The sequence below is a fragment of the Eumetopias jubatus genome, unplaced genomic scaffold (genome assembly GCF_037043125.1).
Source record: "Eumetopias jubatus isolate StellerSeaLion01/CBP00866 unplaced genomic scaffold, mEumJub1_p1.0 scaffold_6, whole genome shotgun sequence".
In the NCBI taxonomy this organism is placed as follows: Eukaryota; Metazoa; Chordata; class Mammalia; order Carnivora; family Otariidae; genus Eumetopias; species Eumetopias jubatus.
The window spans coordinates 15,984,841-16,006,225 of NW_028274812.1; the positions used below are offsets into that span (position 1 = coordinate 15,984,841).

The 21,385-nt window shown below is 46.6% G+C and overlaps 1 protein-coding gene and 1 pseudogene across 2 annotated transcripts in view; one reads left to right on the top strand and one right to left on the bottom strand.

Annotated features, from left to right (window-relative positions):
• Positions 1-3,302: 3,302 nt before the first annotated feature.
• The window catches only part of MTHFD1L (methylenetetrahydrofolate dehydrogenase (NADP+ dependent) 1 like), a 185,680-nt gene continuing 167,597 nt past the window's right edge, over positions 3,303-21,385 (bottom strand). Inside the window, exons 27-28 of one of the 2 annotated variants that reach the window (XM_028103372.2) lie at positions 10,350-10,470; positions 3,303-3,670 (exon numbers count right to left, since the gene is read on the bottom strand). In XM_028103372.2, the coding sequence (XP_027959173.1) occupies positions 10,381-10,470 (90 nt within the window). In that variant the 3' untranslated portion in view covers positions 3,303-3,670; positions 10,350-10,380. Of the gene's footprint in view, positions 4,191-10,349; positions 10,471-21,385 lie in introns of both variants that reach the window. The other variant, XM_028103371.2, reaches the window with a different exon arrangement.
• LOC114209316 (tRNA-splicing ligase complex subunit RTRAF pseudogene) lies at positions 14,697-15,432 on the top strand (annotated as a pseudogene).

Here is a 21,385-nt window from a genome sequence, read left to right on the forward strand (position 1 = left end):
AGTTAGGCTTCTTTTATGTTGCCTGCCTGCACTACTCCTGGAACTAGAATCTTAAGATTCAGAGCAGGAGCCCTGGATAGAGCAGGGACCCTCAGGAGTGACCTGGGGCACAAATGTAGACACGCCAACACCGCAGAGCAGTGCAATGCTACCAAAGAAGCAGGATGTAGGCTGCTAGAATTCTATCATAACCTTTTTTGTGCCACGGATCCCGTTCCCAGTGTGGTGAGATCTGTACACCGCTCCCTGGAGTCATGTTTTTAAATGCCATGTATGAGTTTAAGGCAAGCCAGTGTGAGAGTGGAATGTGATTTTTAAAATACTGAAAGGTAATCAAATTTGATGATAGCAATATACGTGGCTCTTTCCTTACACGTGAGGTGACGAGGTAGTGGTGGTCTAATAGCTACCATTTTGAGGCCCTGACGAGCATCAATGCCACCCGGAATCTCTGCAGAAACTGGAATGTCATATTAAAATACCAGTGATTCTTTCGGTAGCAGACACAGGTACTGTTTTACTGCTGTGGTTTGTGGCTGACATACGTAATTGAGGGAATTGCTACATTACAGTCAGAGGTTAGTAAAAACAAAGATGGAGTGTCCCCCCCCCCCCCATTCAAGTTCATGCACTCCTGAATTCTGGTGTATTCTCACTTGTTTGAAGTGTAGCTATAGAAGAGCTTTTTGGGGAGGGGCTGGTCAGTTTGTCTATTAGAGTTTAAGGAACCACATGAAGGTCTGTTTACTAACCAACTGGTCTGCCACAGTAGTTAACTTCTTCAATGGATATGTATTATAGGTTTGTAACAAATGCTACAAAAATGTACTTATTATTATGAGTTAACTTGTACCCCCACGTACATACACATGTATACAAAAGCAAGGGATGAATATGTGTGTGCAGATTTTTCTGGAATAAATAAGCTAAGTTTCATATACACTCTTATTTATGGGAATGTGTAAATTACAAACAAACCAACCAACCCACCTGGCTAATGTCAGACCTGAGGATTCTTTTTAAATATCTAGTGTGAAGAATACTCATATATTGTTTTAATAGGGTCAGCACATTCCAGTTAAAACAAACAAAATAACCCCAGAAATAGAAGAATAAAAAGAATAGTAAAGAATAGTTTGGCTAAGGGCCTGGCTGCTACTTTCCTGAGTCTGCATTCATCTCTCCCTGTTATCAGTTAATCCCCATGGTGTGTTCCCCTGGGAGCTCTCAGAGGCTTCTTTTGGTCTGGGTCTTAACCTTTGCCAGGGTGGATGCTACAGGACTGCGAGCAGGGTAGGAGCAAGCCCCCACTCGTCTATGTGGCAGGGTGGGTCACCGGGGTCTCCCGCCATTTTGGGTCTGTTGGTGCTTTCTCCCATGTCAATTATAGAGACAGAGAGAGATCAGGATCTAGACTTCTTGGGAAGATTTCTCACTTAAAACCACCATGTCAAAGGTTGTATGATTTCTTTTCCATAGGCCTTGGCCTCCGAAGAGATGGTAGATAACGAGCTCTTCCCTAAAATAATACCTTCTCCAGTCTACGAAGGCCTCAAACCATTGAGTTGATAAGCTCGTCGATTAACCTGCTAGAGGCCTCTTATCATTTGGCAGGAGTGTATTGTAGCAGGTTAGTGAATGGGAGAAAACAAATCCATCAGAGCTCGCCTTAGGACATCTAGGGGAGGTAAATGAGGCCACACAAGGGGAAAACAGTTTGGGGTGCCCAGCAACACCTGGGCTACAGGCCGTTCACCGTGAGCGTTTGAAAAGCTCTCCCACATCTGTGTTTGGGATGCTTTATTTATTTATTTGTTTGTTTATTTATTGGCTAACTGCCTGGGGAAAGGAGGTAATGGAAGAAGTCTCTGGTCTAAAGCCCGTGGAATATAGATTTCTAAAAACATGTTTTGTAAAAACACTTTCAAAAACCAAAAATGAAATTGAATAGCAGAGGAAAATCATGAAAAGTCAAAAAACAGAAGGCGACTGCTTAAAAATGATTTTCTGAGCAAGACTGCTTCCTGAGGGCATCCCATGGAGAACAAGTTTACTGTGGACTCTTAAGACCTTCAGAGTGTTGACGAGTTGGTTGTATGTTTGCAGAGGTGTACTCCCCGATAAAGGACGGGGACGGGGAGCGCCACACACACACCCTTCGGAACCACCAAGCAAAATCGTTCTTGAGACACAGGCTTGGTGTGGGGAGGCTCTCTTGTTATTTTTTAAATTTATTTTTTAATTTTTAAGATTTTATTTATTTATTTGAGAGAGAGTGAGCAAGAGAGTATAAGCAGGGGGAGTGGCAGAGGGAGAGGGAGAAGCAGGCTTCCCCGCGGAGCAGGGAGTCCGATGCCGGGCTCGATCCCAGGACCCTGGGATCATGACTCCAGCCGAAGGCAGACGCTTAACCGACTGAGCCACCCAGGCGCCCCGAGCTTTCTAGTTATTAAGCTACGTTCTGGAACAAATTAAATTGTGCATAAAGACACATTACGGGTAGAGCAGCTACCGAGCAGGGTCACTGAAGGGTGTAGTGCAAGAAGATGTAGGAAAGATCCGATGGCAAGGTCTCCTGCAGGATGTGCCTGCAGGACATGTTAAGATATTTATGGTGACTATTTTACTTATACTGCTTCGAGGACAATCACTTCTTGTTTGCTCCTGAATCCTTGGTTTTGTCTTAACTTTTATACAATTTTGTTATTGTAGGAAGACATGGAAACAAAAAACGGTCAGCAACTCCCGGGAAGGGGGTCCAGGCCATAGAACATTCTTTCCTACGAATGAAGGGTTGGACAAATGGACAAACATTTGCCAAACACCTGACCTTTAAGAGTCGCCTTCCTTTGCCCTATGGGCCTGGAGAGCTTAATGGCCATTGAGATTCGTTCGCTGGGGGAAGAAATGAGCATCAGCCTTTTAGTTTTTAGGTAAGTGATGCAAACTTCACTGGCACTGAAAACAGTTCTGGATATAAAATGTACTTTGTTTTCCAGGGTATTACAACTCTCTGGCAGTCAGAAGATTTCACAACGGGCCAGGTATTTCTGTGTGTGTGAGTGTGAGTGTGTATGAGTGTGTGCGAGTGTGTGAGAGCGAGTGTGTGTGAGTGTGAGCGAGTGTGTGTGTGAGAGTGTGTGTGAGTGTGTGTGTGTGAGTGTGTGTGTGATTTCTTTGTTAGGTTTCCAAAGCCCTGGTTGTATTCCCAATTTTCCAGAAGACTGGTGTCAGGTCACCACCCCAGCGTGAACAGTTACCTCTAGAGAGCAGAGTTTTATCTGGCCTGGAAAACTTCCTGGTTGGTTTTCTAGATACGTGTTTATTTGCAGGTCAAAGACAAAACAGAAAACTCCAGAGTGGAAAATGCTACCTTTTAGTTCACACTCTTTTAATCCTTCCATCCCCATAAAATAAACTTTCTGAAGTGTAAGCAGTGGGAAATAATGTAAACTCTGCAGAAACGGAAAATAAATTAGTTTCTCTCAAACTCGGTGGAGGTCCTTTTTACTGGACACTGTCCTCGGTCGCACACAGAATTCAGTCTTGAACAAAGAATAAATCTTTGGCCTATTTCCCCATTTCTCCCACGTTGCGTAAGAGGCATATTTCAAGTTCACTTTCTTCGCCAGCAGCAGCAAAAAGGCAAGGAGCAGTCTGCTTCCCGAGCCTGGAAGACAAAAACACGTTTCCGGGGGTTGAAGAATAGCTTCTTACCCTGTGGTGTTAAACTGTTAATAGGGCTCTAAAAAGCCGGAGACTGAAAGAAAATTCAACAGCAGATAAGTGATTCTCTTCACAAGACGAGGCCGAGGCCGGGGTCCCTGTTTGGAATCTTTTTACTCGAGAGCCGTGGAAAATCCGATGCTGCACCGCTCTGTGACCGAGTCTGCGTAGACACCGCAGGCAGCGATCAGAACCCCTGAGAAGATCAGGCAGAAATTCCAAAATTCTAAATTTGGGCTCTACAGTCTCTAAGATCCTGCTGAGTGAGAACGCTCGGGATTTCAGATTAGGAATCCTGCCGCCTCAGATTTCGGTTTCTCTTTTATGGTCGGCACAGAAAGCGAGGTCTGAAAAATGCATTTAGGGCGCGAATGGAAGGGAGGAGATCTGACCCTTCTTACTGATCTGAAAGGTTTGCTGTTTTCTCTCAAAGTCTCGGACGCCGCTGGAGCCCGCCATCTTTTCTGAAATAGAAGTGATCAAACTACATTTTAGAAAGAACAAACAAGGCAAACACCTCAGTTCCAGAAAATACGTGGTCACCACTGCAGAAGAAATGTAAAGGCAGGTACTGGGCCTTTAATCTGAATTTATGCATGCAAGAACTTATCTGTGGGGCCAGGAGTTCACACTTGGCTGGAATACAGCGAGTCGGTCTCCCACAGATGAGGGAGGGGTCTGGAGCCAGAAAGGATGCTTGCTTAGCTTCAGAAGAGAAGACAGGGATGAAGACAGGGGGCCAGGAACTCGGAATACTCCCCTAGCATCTGACTCAAGTCAGGGAAGTAAACAGAAAACAAGTACTGCAAGCATAATCATCATTAACAAAAAGGAAGTATTTTTGAGGTGAGGAAGGGAGGTTTGCCTGGTGTAGCCCCCGACCCCCCCACCCAGAGAGGTGGCCAGCCTCCTTCAGTCGCTCTGGTGCTGCTCCTCGACCTGAGGCTCAGTGACTCCTGCGGAGGAAGTGGGGTGGGGGTGGGGGGCTTCGTGGACTGGAAATAACCCAAGGAGGGCAAGTCTGGAAAGACCTTCCAAACTTGAGGTACATGGTAGCCACGTGACCTCAGGATCCAGTGGTTTTGTGTTTAAAGGGGCTTAGAGTAGGTGGTTCCATGTTTTAAGAAAAGGCAGAGTATTGGCAGAAGTACAGAAAGTCTGAATATAGATTTTACGAATTGGAAATGCAATAGCTACGGTGAGAATTTAAAACGGAATCAGCTGTTCAGTGTTACCAGTTATTCAGAAAACCAAAACCAATTTCAGAATTTTATGAAGACAGAATATATGAAACATTCTATCTTGGTATGGGACTGATAAGTAATCAAAGAGTGCCCAGACAAGTTTCTTTTCTTCTTCTTTTTTTGGGGGGGTGGGGGAGAAGTGAGCGAGCGAGCGAGAGAGAGAGAGACAGTGTATGAGCGGGAGCAGGGACAGAGGGAGGGAGAATCTTAATCAGGTTCCTTACGCAGGGCGAAGCCCAACTTGGGGCTCCATCTCAGGACCCTGAGATCATAACCTGAGCCGAAATCCAGTCGGATGCTAACTGACTGAGCCACTCAGGCGTCCCCAAAAAGAGTTAATAAGAACTTCCCACCTATTAAGCTTCCAAATATTCCATTTTAGTTAGACAGATGTCAATGAGATGGTAAAGACAGGATGGCTGATTTAGTCACCAGCATCTTTTATTTAAGTGGCTTGGGCTTCCAACTCCAAAGATGATGGCTCAGGATGATGCACTCACTGACCTTTTTCTGGGAGCACAATGGTGATCAACAGTTTTTGAGCGGTTCCTTAGAAAGATAGTTTCAATGAGCACTGAGTGTTATATGTAAGTGATGAATCACTGAATTCTATTCCAGAACCAATATTGCTTTGTATGTTCACTAACTAAAATTTAAATTAAAAAAGAAAAAAAAAAGACCCAAAGCACAGAGCCCAGGTGCTCCCCTCGGGAGCCCCGAAACCTTGTGGTTTATAAACTGGGGATGACAAACCCTGCCCATAGAAGTGCTGGGCAGCAACCACACTCAGGATGAATTTATGATTATTAAATATCATCAAACATTTCTGCTCTAAAGGCAGTTGTTCAAGGAAGAAATGAGCTTCAAGAAAAACCTTTTTTGGTAAATAACTAACATCTAGAGCAGGACTAGAGTCAGTCTGATGCTGTACTCAGCCTAACTGCCCATGGGGATGAAGGGAGTATCTGAATTCTTTAGGAAATCTGCCAGACTTTATTGTGTCCACTTGAAACCTGCTGAGACTCAGAAGTATGATAAAGGTTCAGGATGAGATACCAAAAGGGGAGGGAAAAAATCCGAACGAAAGACTGAAGAGTAATGTGGCAGGGCCCGTTCCATTGGGACAAACAACTTATTCTAATTAGTTCTGTTTGGTGCTGTCCAAAAGAATGAATCAGGCCCTTTTTCTGACAATAGTGAAAGCACCACAGGGGAGCCCTGGAAAGGAGCAAGAACTCAAACTCTGGTGACTTCTTGGCGTCTCCTGTTCATATTAAGTCTCACTCGATTTCCTAGAGAGTGAGCTGAGCAGGAAAGGAGAGAAACAGACATCAGCGGAGTGCAGTCTCCCACGTGGTAGATGTCTGCAGCACGTGCCACAAAGGACACTGCAGCCGAGTGCACGGAACCATCTGGAGTCTGACCACTATGGGACATTTCCTCTTCCGATGCCCAAATTTGTCTAAGTTGACTGTCATCCAAAGGTTCACATTTTTATATTTTGTACTTTTAATAGCCACAGACCTTTGGCTGTCAGTAGAGGTGGTCCCTGACTGCCGTATGCGTGAGGGCACAGGAAACAGACTGTTTTGTGGGGTCATTATATTGAGAAGTCCAGGGGGTGCCTGAGTGGCTCAGTCAGTTAGTCTCTCAGGTCATGATCCTCGGGTCCTGGGATCGAGTCCCGCATCGGGCTCCTTGCTCAGTGGCGAGCCTGCTTCTCCCTCTGCCTGCCGCTCCCCCTGCTTGTGCTCGCTTGCTCTCTCTCTCATATAAATAAATAAAATCTTAAAAAAAAAAAAAACACCCAACAACAACAACAAAAAAAACCAGCAAAAAATACATTGAGGAGTTCCTGAGAAGGAATGTTTGCTTTGTATAGTGGTTTTCTCCTGCAACACCGGATCCATTTTCCAGTTGTGCATGCAAGAGTCAAGTGATGGGTTTTGAACAACTGCTCAGCAAGCCTAGAAACGGGATTGGGCAGTTCATGAAGCAGAAAGGAGCCTTGGATGAGTGAGTGGGAAGAGAAAACGACGTTCGATGAGAGAGTTCAGTGGGAGGTAGCCCTATTATACTTTGACGAAAAAGAGCTTGGACAAAGTCATAGCTTTTAACACCCAAATAAATATCTTTTGTTATAAAAAAAAACTCACCCAGTGATCCCAAAATTATAGGTCTGCTCAAATAACTGGTTACCATCTTCTAGAATGGGCCAAAGTTCACTTACTCTGTGACTGAGATGCAAAGGGCATCCTTTGGTTTGGGCATCAAGGATGGGGTGAGAGAGAGTAAGCACGGCCTGGTGGAGCCTCGGCATTTGTGTTTATTAGCTGTGTGACTTGAGCACGCTGCTGGCCTTCCTGGGCCAGAGTTTTCATGGCGCTGAAATAAAACTGCTCACCTCGCTGGGTTGATGCCAGCACGACGTGGGACAGGGATGGCAAAGCGACTCGTGCCAGCTACAGAAGGAGAGGCAGGGCCGAGCAGGGGAAAGAGCTCTACGGTCCCGTGGGTCAGGGTCACTCCTCAGCTACGCCCTCTCAGAGACCCCAGGGGAAGCACCTGCCTCCACGGGGTGCTGTGACCACCCATGCAAGGTGCTCAGCACAGGGCCTGGCACACCGAGGTAATCTCCACAGGCCAACATCCTGGCTTCCAACCCTTGCTCAACCTTTCAATAAAATCCGGAGGGAACACAAACCTAAGGATTTAAGTGCACGAGACAGGAAAGTGAAGGACGCGTCCCTCGGCATTACCTGAGTCTTAACTGCAATAATTAAGGTCTAAAATTGGGTTTTTATCACCTTCTTGGAGAACACATGAAAATGGACCACAAGGCTGGAAAAGCACTATCCACGAGAGACGAAGGATGATACACTCTTGTTCTGGGGAAAAGTGACCCATGGCGATATAGCATAATGGGTTCCTGATGTGAGAAGACCAAATGACACCATTATCAAGGCTCCTGTTTACAGGCTTCTTTGTTAGTCTCCCTGAGTTCATTTTGTGGAGTTTTCTTTTTCAGAACTGGCACAGATAGGAAGCATGGTTGTGGTTAAAGCTAAATATAGCCCATGCCCCTCAGTGACCAACACCAAACCCCACACACCACCAAAACCAAACAGTTCCACACCTGTGTTAATGTAATTTCACAGAGGTATGGTCCCTTACCTTTCTCATCATAGCCTAGGTCTTTTGCGTTTTAGTAACAAAGACTTACCAAAAAAAAAAAAAAAAAGAGAAAGCCATCTCCCCATGTTGACTACTGGTCGTGAAACCCCCAAGAGTGAGGCTCCTGTCTGCCTGGCTCAGGGCCATCACTCAGGCAGCTGGAGAAAAGGCTCTTTAGGTCAAGTAAGTTCATCTGGCAGGTGTACTGGCAGAAGGGAGGCGTGCTGGGCTAAGGAACAGCAACAGGAGTGGGGAGACTGCACTGGGGTGTTTGGGAAAAGGAATGTGTTTTGAGAATATGGTGAGGACATGTTTGATATATGGGATGGAGAAAAGCCGCTTCAAGCCTTTACAACCGCTGATGGGGAGTTCTTCAGGCAGCACGATTAGGAGGTTGGTCATTTCTCTTCATGAACGGAAGCGAGGACAGTAGCCAGCAGGTGTGGCTGCAGTACTGAGGGGGAGACATGAGTAAGACCAGGGACCCCCACTGCGGGCTGCCTAAGGGAGCTCCAAGTTGAGCCCAGCTCCCCCTTAAACTGTGTGGACCCTGAGTGATCAAGGGGTCTCATTTCTGCTGCTCTGTCCTTCCTATGACTCACTGGGCACTCTGCGTTAGAGGACCTGTCCCGTCTCCATGTGTCTTTCCAGTGGTATAAGAGCCGAATGCATCTGTTCTGCCGCAGCTGAGTGTTACAGGTTAAACTGTCCCCAAATAGAGAGGCTGAAGTCCTGACCCCCAGGACCGAAGACGGCGACCTTATTTGGAAATAAGGTCTTTGTAGATGTCATCGAGTTAAGATGAGGTCAGTGAGGCGGGCCCTGACTCCATGTGACTGATGTCCTTACAAGAAGAGATTGCCACGGGAAGACAGAGAGACACACGGGGGGGAGGCTGTGGCCGGGTAGGCAGAGACTGAAGTGATGCGGCTGCAGCTGAGGGACATCAAGGATTGTTGGGAGCTCCCAGAAGTGGGGAAGACACGAGGAGTCTCTGAGGGGGCATGACTTGGCCGACACCTTGACTCGGGATGTCTAGCCTTCAAAACTGCGGGACAAGACTTTTCTGTTGTTTTGAGCTGTCCCGTTGTGCGAAGCTGTTAGGGCAGCCCTAGGGAAGGGACGCACCCCAACTCCTCTGTCACGGGAGTCTGACTCTGTGCCGAGAGAGGGGCGGTAGGAAGCTAGAGTTATGCTTTTTAAAAGGACTGCAGACACAGCAGTCCCCCCGCATCTGCGGATTCGCTTTCCACGGTTTTAGTTATCCACAAGCGGTGTGGTCTGGAAGCAGATGATCCTCCTGACCTAGTGTCAAAAGGTCAACAGCAGCCTAAAGCTATGTCACGACGCCTCCGTCACTGCCTCACGTCACCGCATCATGTAGCCATAGTCATTTTATCGTCTCACGTCAGCACATGAAGACGGGCGGGTGCAGGACAATAAGGTGTTTTGAGAGACGGAGAGAAAAAGAGCACACTCGTATAACTTTGGTTATGGCATGTTACGATTATTCCCTTTTATCAGCAGTTATCGTTGTTAATCTTACTGTGCCCAATTTGTAAATGAAACTTGACCGCATGCGTGTGCGTACAGGCCAAGGCACGGTATACGCGGTGTTCAGTACTATCCACCGCGGGGTGGGGTGGGCTTGTGTGTCTCGTAGACGTGTGAACATAGAGGCACACTCTATTAGCTTTAATTCTGGAAATATTCTTCTTATGAGTTTAAGGGTTCTTTCTTTCTTTTAAGGATTTTATTTATTTATTTGAGAGAGAGAAAGCGAGAGACAGCATGAGCAGAGGGGGTGGGGCAGAGGGAGAGGGAGCCTGATGCTGCAGGGCTTGATCCCAGGACTCTGGGATGGTGACCTGAGCCCATGGCAGATGCTTAACCGACTGAGCCACCCAGGCGCCCCCACAGGGCTCCTTTTTTGTGGCAAGAGATGCCTTAAACAAATCTATACTCAGAGGGGACATGATTTGACTTACTGGACAGGAGCCCATCTAACTGTATATCTACGTCTAGGAGTGGCCCAAGCCACAGGCTCTTATTAGGTAGGAATTCATAGTAACCAAGTCAGGAAATTACTTATCAGACCATATTTTGTAGTACATACTAGAAAACCAAAACAAAATAAAACTAAAAAACATTTGGCTTGGGGCGGGGAGGGAGGAAAAAAAACAGTAGAAATCACAAGTAGCCCACCTGAATTGGGTCCTGTGGAAGTTGGGTTCATTTAGAACAAGCCTTTAACTTGCTCTGTTTCTGTATCAAGATCTATATCATAGAAGCAGGGCCGGGTCGGCAGTCCCGGCATGGTGCTCATCTAGAGGAGAAAACAGAACATGAGCTATTAGCAGATGCTGCCAAGCAATCACTCCGAACATGGTACATCTAATGACCAGAATTATCTACATAATTCAATTCAGCCTCCCGTCACTTTAGGTCCCATGTACCTGTAGCTCTCTAAATTCACCATCTGCTATTTCAGTCTTTGTTTAGGAAATGAAATAGAAAAGGCAAATGTCAACTTCCTGAAAATGGAGACCACTTACCTCCCCCCATGACCCCACAGCACATCACAGCTCCGAGACTGATTTTCAAACCCTTTCTTTCTAGATGACAGCTTTAAAAAAGTTGAACCCCTTTGGTTGAAGGGGCCAGTGGGGGTGGGTGAAGTGAACAATAGCCTTTTCCTCACCCCCAAGACACGTTTTTGTAAAATCTACAACTCTCGGAGGACAGTTTGGAACCAGCTGCTCTGCCCGCCGTAAGAACAGTAACTGATGTTTGCTGACCGCTTACCATGCACCAGATGTGGTGCCACGTTTCCCTTTTTTGACCCTCCCAACAACCCTGTGAGGTGGGTACTTTTATTATCTCCATGCTACGAGGAAGGACACGGAGGTTTACGGAGGTTAAGCCACTTGCCCAAGGTCACACAGGTAATAAGTAGCAAAATGGGAAATTGGACTCCAGGCCTATAACCTCAAATGACTCATTTAACCACCACCACGACCGCTGGGGCACTCTGTGGGTTATGGGTTTTACACGGATTATCTTAATTAAATCCCCCACCACCCTGAGAGGTGGGTACTAATTTCAGCCCCACTTTCTGGATAGCACAGAGCACATTCAGGCACAAAGGCATGTGCTCAAGGACATCCAGCAAGTCGGTGGGGGAGAACTGATTAAAACCAGGCCCCCACTCCTCGCTGCTTTGCTGCAGTGTGTCCAGTTTATCAAAGTGCGTCTCTGCCCACTTGCACCAGAAACCCTTGGTATCCTGGAGAAAACTGCGGATTCCCCCGGTGACACACACTAAAACACAGTCTAGGACCTAGACTGTGAGGCTCCTGGATGATCTACTCCTTATTGATTATTTTAGTATTTCCTACTATGCTTTAATATTGCACTTTGCACAAAAAGGATGCTCATAAAGCAATGTTGCATGCACTTGTTTGGAGGAAAGACACCTGGGACTGTGCTTAGCTTTGCTCTTCTTCGAGGATTAAGTGCCGCGCCTTGCAAAACTCCTGTCTGTCCTGGCCGGAGAACATCCTAGTGAGATGAGGCTGTGAAACAGCTAGCACTTACAGCTCCACGGTCCGCCCTTGTGTTCCCACCTGGCAACAGAGCTCAGCTCTCTCACTTGCTTCTGCACTGACTTGGCATTTCCCCCTCTGCCGTGCGCGCGCGCCCCCCCCCCGCCCCCGCCCCCGCCCCCTGTCCACGATGCTCTTCTCGTACACGGGTCTGTGGACCAGGAGCATCGATATCACTGGGAGCCTGTTTGAAATCTCAAATCTCAGAACCCGCCGCAGGCCTGCTGAATCAGAATCTGCAATTTTAGCAATTCCCACGTGATTCGTGTGCACGTGACTGCTTGATACGCACCGCTTGGACAATGTGGCCGAGGAGGACTCCTTTCGCACTGGGAAGGGGGCTCCCCCGGTAGAGGCGGTGAGGAGGAAAGGGACCGGAAAGCCCGCTGCACCCCTGACAGCCGTAGGTGGGGGACATCCATGCACCCGTTGGCCTCACTAACCACCTGCTCCCCGAGAGTGTGGTGAGGGAGCCACAGGGTACGCTCTCCCACTGTGAGGCGCAACTAGGTCCTGTCTTGCTAATTGCACAGGACTGTACTTTAGGTATATTATGGACTAAAAAGGCTTCTGAGGCCTGCCTGGAATATAGCTACCATTTGTAACATGTCTTGGAGAAAACATGCTCTGCGTTCCAAACAATTAACTGCAAATAAGGTTTCGGCACATAGCCTGCTTGTGCAGGGGGGTGGGGGGTACGACTTCCTGCGTTTTCAAACTTCACTTATGTGGATGGCTACTTATCCCTGTTAAGTTACTGTTCCTAGCAGAGCAGTGACATTTTTCTCTGGTTACTACAGTGGCTGCACATATCCGAGGGACCCCAGAAAGAAGCCCATGCTTACTCTTCTGGCCCTGGGACCCCAAACACAAAGGCCATTGGTGGCAACTGCTGCCATTTTTTTTTTTTTGCCAGTTGCCTGTGTATAACCCACAGCAGGCGCTTTATAGCAGTTTCCCTGCCTGACTACATTCTGACGTGGGCATTTGGCGATGCCTTCATAATGTGTCTGTATGTGTGTGTGTGGGGGGGGGGGCGTGGATTTGGGAAAAGGAACCAGCATCTTGTAGTTGAAGAAATGTCTGATCACATTCAGCCACAGCCATGCTGCCCCATCCCTTGAATCAGCTCTGGGGGTCGAAGGCACATTTAGTTGGAAGAACGTTACCCAGACTTTGCTGCTTTGGAGGCCGCCATGCTATGGGCCCCAGAGCCGACTTCGGTGGGAGGCAGGCCTGCCTCCACACCCGGTGAGAAGGCCCAGGAAGAACCCTGTGCATCTCGGCCCGTCCGACCAAAGCCACGGGGGCAGCTTCTACTGCAGAGAACACCACTCCCCTGCCTGCTTGTTTATGCTAGTTTTACCGACGTGAAAATTCAATGCTTCATCATTAACTTTTTTAGCTGAGGCAGGATAGAGGCTGACAAAGGGAGAGTGTGGTTCGTGTTGATCCAGGAGCTGGTCTACTGGCTGCAGCGGAACGGAGCATGCATCTTTTGGTCATTCCGATGCTTTCAGAGCAAAACTGGGAACTAAGAGGAGCCAAGATATTAAATGCCGGGAGGTGTGAAATGTGTTTCCTCTATTTTCAACCCATTTCTCTCAAATGGGGGAAAAGAAGTTCAATCAGAAGACTCATGTTCCCCTCCAGTTGTGCAATCGTCACTTCCAAGAGTCAGGACCGGCAACAGCAGACGGGAAAGCACACAGTCTGAAGAGCCAAGGGACTCCCTGCCCCATGGACAGAGAGCTAACCCCCAGTAAATCTCCTTCTAAAATAAAAGTTCTCCTGCTGAGCAGACACAATATGGAATTATGTTAGCAAGACCGAATACACTCACATCAAATTCTCTCCAGTAAAAAACTCTGTTATCAAGGGATTGTGGCCCCAGACAAGAGTCAGAACTGCACTATGGGGAAGAAAGACTTTGGACAGCCCTTGGGAGTTGACCTCTGGCCCCACGCCTGGGGTCAGAGGTGATCTGTGCTGACTTTATTTGCGTGTCCTCTAAGAAGGCCACCTGCTTAAAATAACGGGGGAGCCACTAAATTGTACTTATTTGTCACGCTGCATCAATGGATTCTTTCACAAAGGCTGAAAAACATGGGCTTTTGCCCTTCATGACCCCCATTTTAACTACAATGAATCTTCCAAATCTTTACTGATTTCGGGGTAAGCTTATTTTGGAGAAACGATGAGTTCTATGATATAAACATATATTAAACCTAGTTCAAGAGAAAATATTCATATACTTCAAAGTAGTCATTGTAAGTAAAAGAATATTCTCAGCATGAGTAGAAAAATTACTAAAACTTCTCTTTCTTAAAGTGATGGAGTCATAATTTCTACTTAACCAACATATCGTTGTAGTTTTGTTGTGTTTGTGTAATTTTTTGACTTCTCCTTAAATCTACTACTTTTCATACTGAATAAATCATCCAGTTTTATTTTGGTTCAGAGACAAGTATTTTTATGCACAACTATTTTATTCTTGCAGCTCATGATCCAAGGTGGACTCCCTTCTGCACACTTCTCCCCTCCCTCCAAGAGATGGTAGTGCACAGTTGATATATATCATCTTGTTTCAAAAATGTAAGAATTGAAAAAGACTGCAATGGTTAAGTCCATTATGATATAACTTAAATAAAAAGATTCTTATGAAATAATAACTCAAAAATGTAAATTCCTTATTAAGCCAAAGTATTTTCTGAGTTGTAACTATAGTGTCCACTGCTTCTCAACCTTTTGGCTAAGATCAAGCTTAAATACAGTGCCTAGCAATATTAGGCCTCAGAAAAATACTTTTTAAAATAGATGAGTAAAAATGGAGGATAATTAGGAAATTAGGATAATTAGTGAATTAGGAAACAAACAAAAAGATACTTTCTTCCCGCCTGTCCTCTCCCTGCTGAAGCCCGGGGGACCAGGGCGAGATGCGGGGACCATGTTCCGACACAAGCTGATGGCCCTCGACTACCACAACCCGGCTGGCTTCAACTGCAAAGATGAAACAGAATTTAGAAACTTTATTGTTTGGCTTGAGGACCAGACAATCAGACACTACAAGACTGAAGACAGAGGTAATTTAAGAAACATCCACAGCAGTGACTGGCCCAAGTTCTTTGAAAAGTACCAAAGATGTTAACTGTCCTTTCAAGATTCAAGATTGACAAGAAGCAATTGACTGGCTTCTTGGTTTAGCTGTTAGACTTGAATATGGAGATAATGCTGAAAAATACAAGGACTTGGTACCTGGTAATACAAAAAATGCTGACCATGCAGCTAAAAATGCAGAGCCGTTGATCGACTTGGATGTAAATAATCCTGATTTTAAGGCTGGTGTAATGGCTTTGGCTAGCCTTCTTCAGATTCAGCGTCATGATGATTACCTGGTAATGCTTAAGGCAATTCGCATTTTGGTCCAGGAGCGCCTGACCCAGGATGCAGTTGCTAAAGCAAATCAAATGAAAGAGGGCTTGCCTGTTGCTTTAGACAAACATATTCTTGGTTTAGACACAGGAGATGCAGTTCTTAATGAAGCTGCTCAAATTCTGCGATTGCTGCATATAGAAGAGCTCAGAGAGCCACAGACAAAAATTCATGAAGCCAAAGTAGCTGTTCAGGCAATTATTGCTGATCCAAAGACAGACCACAGACTGGGGAAAGTTGGAAGATGAACATTTTAGGATTTCAGCTTCTCATCTACTTAATACAACTGGGAACCATGTACACTCTGGCATGTGTTTGGAAATCAAATGTCACATTTTCAAGGGAAGAATCCTAGAAAATTGACTATGTTCTCGGGATTTACCATCATTGCTTTTTCTTTAATAAAGTTCAGGAAAGTGGAAGAAAAAAGAAAGAAAACTTTCTTGAGGATGGGGCTTTTTCTTTGTTTCTTCCCTTCCCCTTTGAATGTGAAATAAGCTACTCTAAGATGATGTGTAAGGAAAAATGGCCAAGCGTCGATGTCCAATGACTGAAAGAGAAGGATATGAAAAATCATTCTAATAAAAACAGATATTGCTGCTACCACTGGAATTTCCATTTGCCTGACTTAGTGGAGAGGGATGTTCTGGGATTTTTTTCCTGGGCAGTTAGGGAACATTCACCTGCACAGCTTGTGACCACATTCCAAAGGTGATCTCTGGTTAGTGGCTAGCAATACTCTTGAGAGCATGGGGGTGTGTCCTGTTGGAGTGTACTTATCTTTCCCGGTGGCCGATGAGGTCCTGTTCCTGTGTGAAGGGACGCAGTGATGTTTCATTCAACTCAGCAACCTTTGTTGAGGGCTCACTATGGGGACATGAAGGTGACCAGGACCTGGTCCCCGCTTCCAGATGGACAGACCAATAAAGCAGACCACTGGACTATTTGGACCAAGTCACCTTAATTTTTAGTTAAAAAAATTTTTTTTTTTTACAAAAAGAATTTATGTACTAAATTCTTAACTTATGACTTTCTAAGATCTAAGTCATGTTCGATTATTATAAACATTACCATATTGTGCTCACATATCGTGCCAGTATTACATAGCTGAGATTATTCTGATTTATGTCAATGGCCTTGAATGAAAGAATGAGCAAGCACAGTTATTCTTCTCATCTTCTGTGAGGGATGATTATCATTTTCTTCTAGTGGTAGGAAGATAGTCCCTAACTAACTTTTCTTGCCATTTTAAAAAATCTACTTAAAAAAATATTTTAAACATAAAAGTAAAAAACAGTAGAAGTAAAAGGCAGACTCCTCCTGTCCTTATACACTTCCCAGACGGAAGCCCTGTAAACAATTTCTTGTGTCAACTCCTGGGTAAGTTTCTCTTCCTATTCAAGCCACGCGTCTCTGTAACGTATACTTCTGTCATTTTGTAGAGAAATCGGATAATTCCACATGGACAATTCTGAAATCTGATTTTCAGGGAGATTAACATTGAAAAGAGGTAACTGGTAAAATTCCCCCTAAACAAAGGAATGCTCGCCAGAGTGCGTGAGTCAAGAGTTGTCACTAACATATTCAATGCGTGAGGTCCATGGGCCTACCTTTTGGAAAAGGAGAGATGGCAGGAGTCCTTTTAGAGAGAAACAAAGATAAATGTGACGCAGGGTTTGACTGACCAGACATACACAAAGGAAATGAAGAAATTTTGCAACTTTTTTGCAGTGCCTCAAGCATCAGCTAAAAAATTCACATGTTTTATAAAGGACTAACAGTTTGGAGTTGAAAGACTTTGAGAAGTCTCCCCCCACTCCAGAATTTTTTCCTTTATTTGTTCTGATTGTAGGGATGGTACTCCTTAGTCCGCTTTTATCTGTGGTTATCGGGAATGCCTTCATGTTGGCTTGTTCAGTAAGACAATGTCCTTCCAGTCCCTGTGCCTGGAAGCTCAGGGGCGGCACACTGAAGGCTTGGCTGGGTCCTGCAGCCCCCAGGTTTCTCTCGGCTGTCCTCTGGGTGTTGGCCTCATCCTCAGGCTTCTTGCTGTGCGGGCAGCTCTAGGCCAAAGACTCATACCCCAAGACACCCAAGCAAGTAAGAATGTCTTCTTTTTTTTCTGGATTCCTTTCTTTTATTTATCAATTTCCACTTAATAACTTGGTGCCCTGGCAACTCCAATGGTAACACCTCTGGTGCTATATATATATCAGCACTTAACGTGCACTGTATCCCATGTACTTCCTACAACCCTCCAAGGCTGGTGTTAGTGTTACCCTGCTGCTATTATCCCCACTTTGCACATAAGGAAAACAAGACGTGGAAACGCATAATCATGTGCCTCAAATCACACAGCCCAGACCTGATGGAGCTGGAATTCAAATGCAGCGTGACTCCCGAGACCCGGCCCTACCCATAACCACGGAGCCCTACGCCCCTTCTGTCACGGCACTGAGTTCACTGCCCCTAGGTGACAGCAGGTGTGCTGGAGCCCCAGCGGGACAGGAAGGTCTCCCCGCGGCTGGACATCGACCCGTCCTATCAAGCTACTGACTTCTCAGCTACAGCATTCAGGTAAATAAGTTTACATGGATTTGTAATGTAAACTCAGCTACCTTACAACTTTAGCCTGGATTCCTTCTAAACTATAACATTTATTTAAGAACATGTTACACGGCTTGTGCTTGGGGTCGTATCTTTCCAAATTACATCTTAAAAATCTAGTCAGAGCAGTTAGCAGTGAGTAAATACCTTATGACTGTTAAAAAAAAGTCTCCAAAATGATATACATACAATAACACCAAGAGTTTTTTTCTTAAAAATAACAGGCTTGCTACTCTTTAAAGATCCTCTGTGAGACATGGATTATTTACTCTCCTCTGAAACGTGTAAATACCGCAATCCACTGAAATACATGAAGAGCCACATCAATTTTTTACTTAAAAATTTCAGGGAAACTATTTCATAACTATGTTTGGAATTTGTTCTGGTAACTAATTTTAGAGGGACGGCAAAATCTAAAATAGACAAATCTAAAACAATGCTAACCTTGGACCAACCAGTTGGTTTCTCTGTCACTTACAGGCCTTTGTTTTTATTCATTACCAAAAAGATCCATGAAAGCCACATTTACACAGGTGCAGCAACGGGCTCTAGGCAGTTGTGTGGCCTTCCTTGAGGCCCATGAGGACAGGAATCGCCTGTGCAGAGGCTCTCAGGGGACGTCCGGGGCGGGGGGGGGGGGGGGGGGGAGGGGGCGGGCGGCAGTAACCCACTCAAGACCGAGCTGTGGTGGGATAGGCTCCGCGCCTGTAGGACTTGTGTGTCCTTGAGTAAGTTACTTCACTGAGCCTTGGTTCCTTACCTGGAAACACAGTCTGAGTATCAAAATATCTACATTACAGGGTCATTTCAAAACTCAAACGAGGTAAAGAAAGGACCCTAGTTTAGTGCTCACCCACAATCGATGCTACTATCATTTTATTACAGAATGGACAACTGTAACTGTGTCTTGAAGTGAGTGTGTTGTAAGTTACTTATGGTAGACACGGGAAAAGGAGATTCGAAAACAATTCTGATCTAGGATGAATTATAGATTTCTTTTCTAAGAAAAAAATGTTCGGTGGTCTGGTGAGATTCCCCCCTAACTTTTCTGGCCCTACAAACAATTTTAAAAGCCAGGCTTTCTGGTCTTCCTACTTATGATAATCAAATCTGAAGCTAACCCCACAACAGTCCAGCCCCAAAGTATTCAAGCAAACAGGGACTGCTCTTACTGAGGACAAATCTTTTCCGAGGAGAAGCCCCTAGAAGCGTGATGATGACCGGAAAGCAGGCGTGACTCTAACCTGGGCTGAGTGGGGAGGAGACGAAGACCCCTGTGTGTGTGGGGGCAGGGGCACGTTCGGTCATCAGCCAGCTGCCGGACAAGTGGCAAGCCGCGAGCACCCCCCAGCAGCGCTGGCAAAACAAACCAACTGAATAATGCTTCACCATTTGGAAACTCAATATTAAGTAATCAAATTCTGGTTTCTGGGAAGCTCGTCATCTGAACAGCAACCGAGATGTTCTGGGCATGAGTTTCATCCCAAGGTCCTAATGGCAATTAAATCATTATTCTGTTACCCACTTAAAGGGGAGAGAAGAGGCAGGGGAAGGGGAGAACCGGAAGGAGGAAGGCAGGAGTGGGGGATGAAAACTGCTTTTACTTAGCTGATCTGCTCTTTCTCCCCCAGGTGCTTGTTACAGAGACAGAGCTGCCCCATCATTTACTCTTTCCCTTTAGTCTTCGCCCCGCCCGGCCCCTCCCCAGGGATAAGAAGCTCCTGCAGCAGGAACACACAAGATGGAGGGAAATGGTACCCATTTCTTTAATGTCTCCTTTATGCTGCTCTTGGAACCGAGGCAGTTTGGTGGTCCGGGGAGCCTGCCCAGAGGAGGAGAGCGGGGGGAGCTGCTTCCTCCAAGGCTCTACCATGCCACCTAATTTAACTATTTTAAATACTAGAGTTCTACTTTGTTCTGCAATGTTTTTTGTAAGGGGGTTCAGACCAGATGCTGGGGAGGGCCCAGGACCTCAGACGGGGTCTCCGTAAGGCACGCAATGGACTGAGTTATGCACCCCCCCCACCACGTGGTGAAGCCCTCCACTCCAACAGGACTAGATGGAGCCAGGACTTTGAGTAAATGAGGTCCTAAGAGCTGGGCCCCGATTCGATAGGACTGGCGTCCCTGTGAGAGGAAGAGCCACCAGAGACGCATGCACACATAGGGAGAGGCTCTATGAGGATGAGACTACCCGGAAGCCAAGGAGAGGGGCCTCGGGAGAAACCAACCCTTCAGACACCTCGGTCTCGGACTTCTGGCCTCCAGAGCTGTGAGGAAATAATCCCTGCTGCTCAAGCCCCCGGGTCCGTGGCACTTTGTGGTGGTGGCCCAAGCGAGCAGACATACCGTCCTTATGTGAGTAATTCCTTCCCTCAACACCCTTTCCTGCAGGTCAACAGAACATGTTTTTCTTCTGTCATTTTCCCGGATGCCTGGACTGAAGGAGTCCTACCTCCGCTACTCGCCAAGGCTTCTCTAAACAGAACCTTTTTGCTCATGGCAGGGCCAGACGATAATTACAGGACTTTGTGGGTGCAGCCACTGCCCGGGAGGAGGGGGGGGCACAGCCAGCCGCCCCTCCTGGATTTCTCCCCTCCCTCTTCACCCCTGATCCCCGGGGCCTCTAACACTTGGGGGCACAGCAGCTGACCAGACCTGCTTCCTCTGGGTTAACGCCCTGGAAGAAACAGAACACTGTGGACCACTTATCTGCATCATTCACCATTCACGGCCCTCCCCCTTCCGTTTCTCACACAGAGAATGAATACATTCAAAACAAGGCAACGGGCTAACAGAGCACGATGGCAGATGCTCTTCGTTTAAATTTAATTTTTATCAAAGTGAATCACGTACATGGCTTCAAAGGTCACACGGCTCCTCAAGGCGTCCCGTACGAGGGGACAGTTCCCCGTCTGCCGCTGCCCGCCGGCCCTCCAACGGCCTTCCCATTCCATAGCGGAAGCCTCTCCCCACTCGCAGTTTTGCTTTTTCCTGTTCGCTCCTCTGGATTTTGCAACATCAGTTATTATCTGTTGGCTTTCTCCGACCGAAGATGAGGACTTCGTTCTGACATCCTACCACTCGCGCTCGCGCTCCCCTCTCCTCCGCTTTCCCTCTCTCAAAGGCACACCTATCATTACCTCCGGTGAGGTCAGGATTTACTGGACTTATAAATATGACCCGAACTGAGGCCACCACACGTCTTCTGAACACACTGCCATTCTGGTGCAGCTCCCGCCTCTCCTAGAGTTAGAAACGGTCTCGTGTGGTCATGAGCTCAGCTTGCGGCGTGCCCATCACTCACGCACCAGAACCCTGGGACGGCACTCCAGGCCCGCGTCCTGTGGCCAAGCATGACATGAGCCTGCCAGTGCCCTTTGTGGCCTTTCCTGCAGCCCAGCGAAAGCTACCGTGTGGTGGGGTCTCTCTTTGCCACGATCCTGGGGATTCCCTGCTAGTCCTTTCTATTGTCTGTTTCCATCTGCGGAACCCACCTTGTGGTAGATACACCCTCAGGTGACTTCTAGGAACTGCTTCTTCATGCTGTGACCTGTCGCTCGCCCTTAACCAAGAGAATATGGCGGAGGTGAGGGG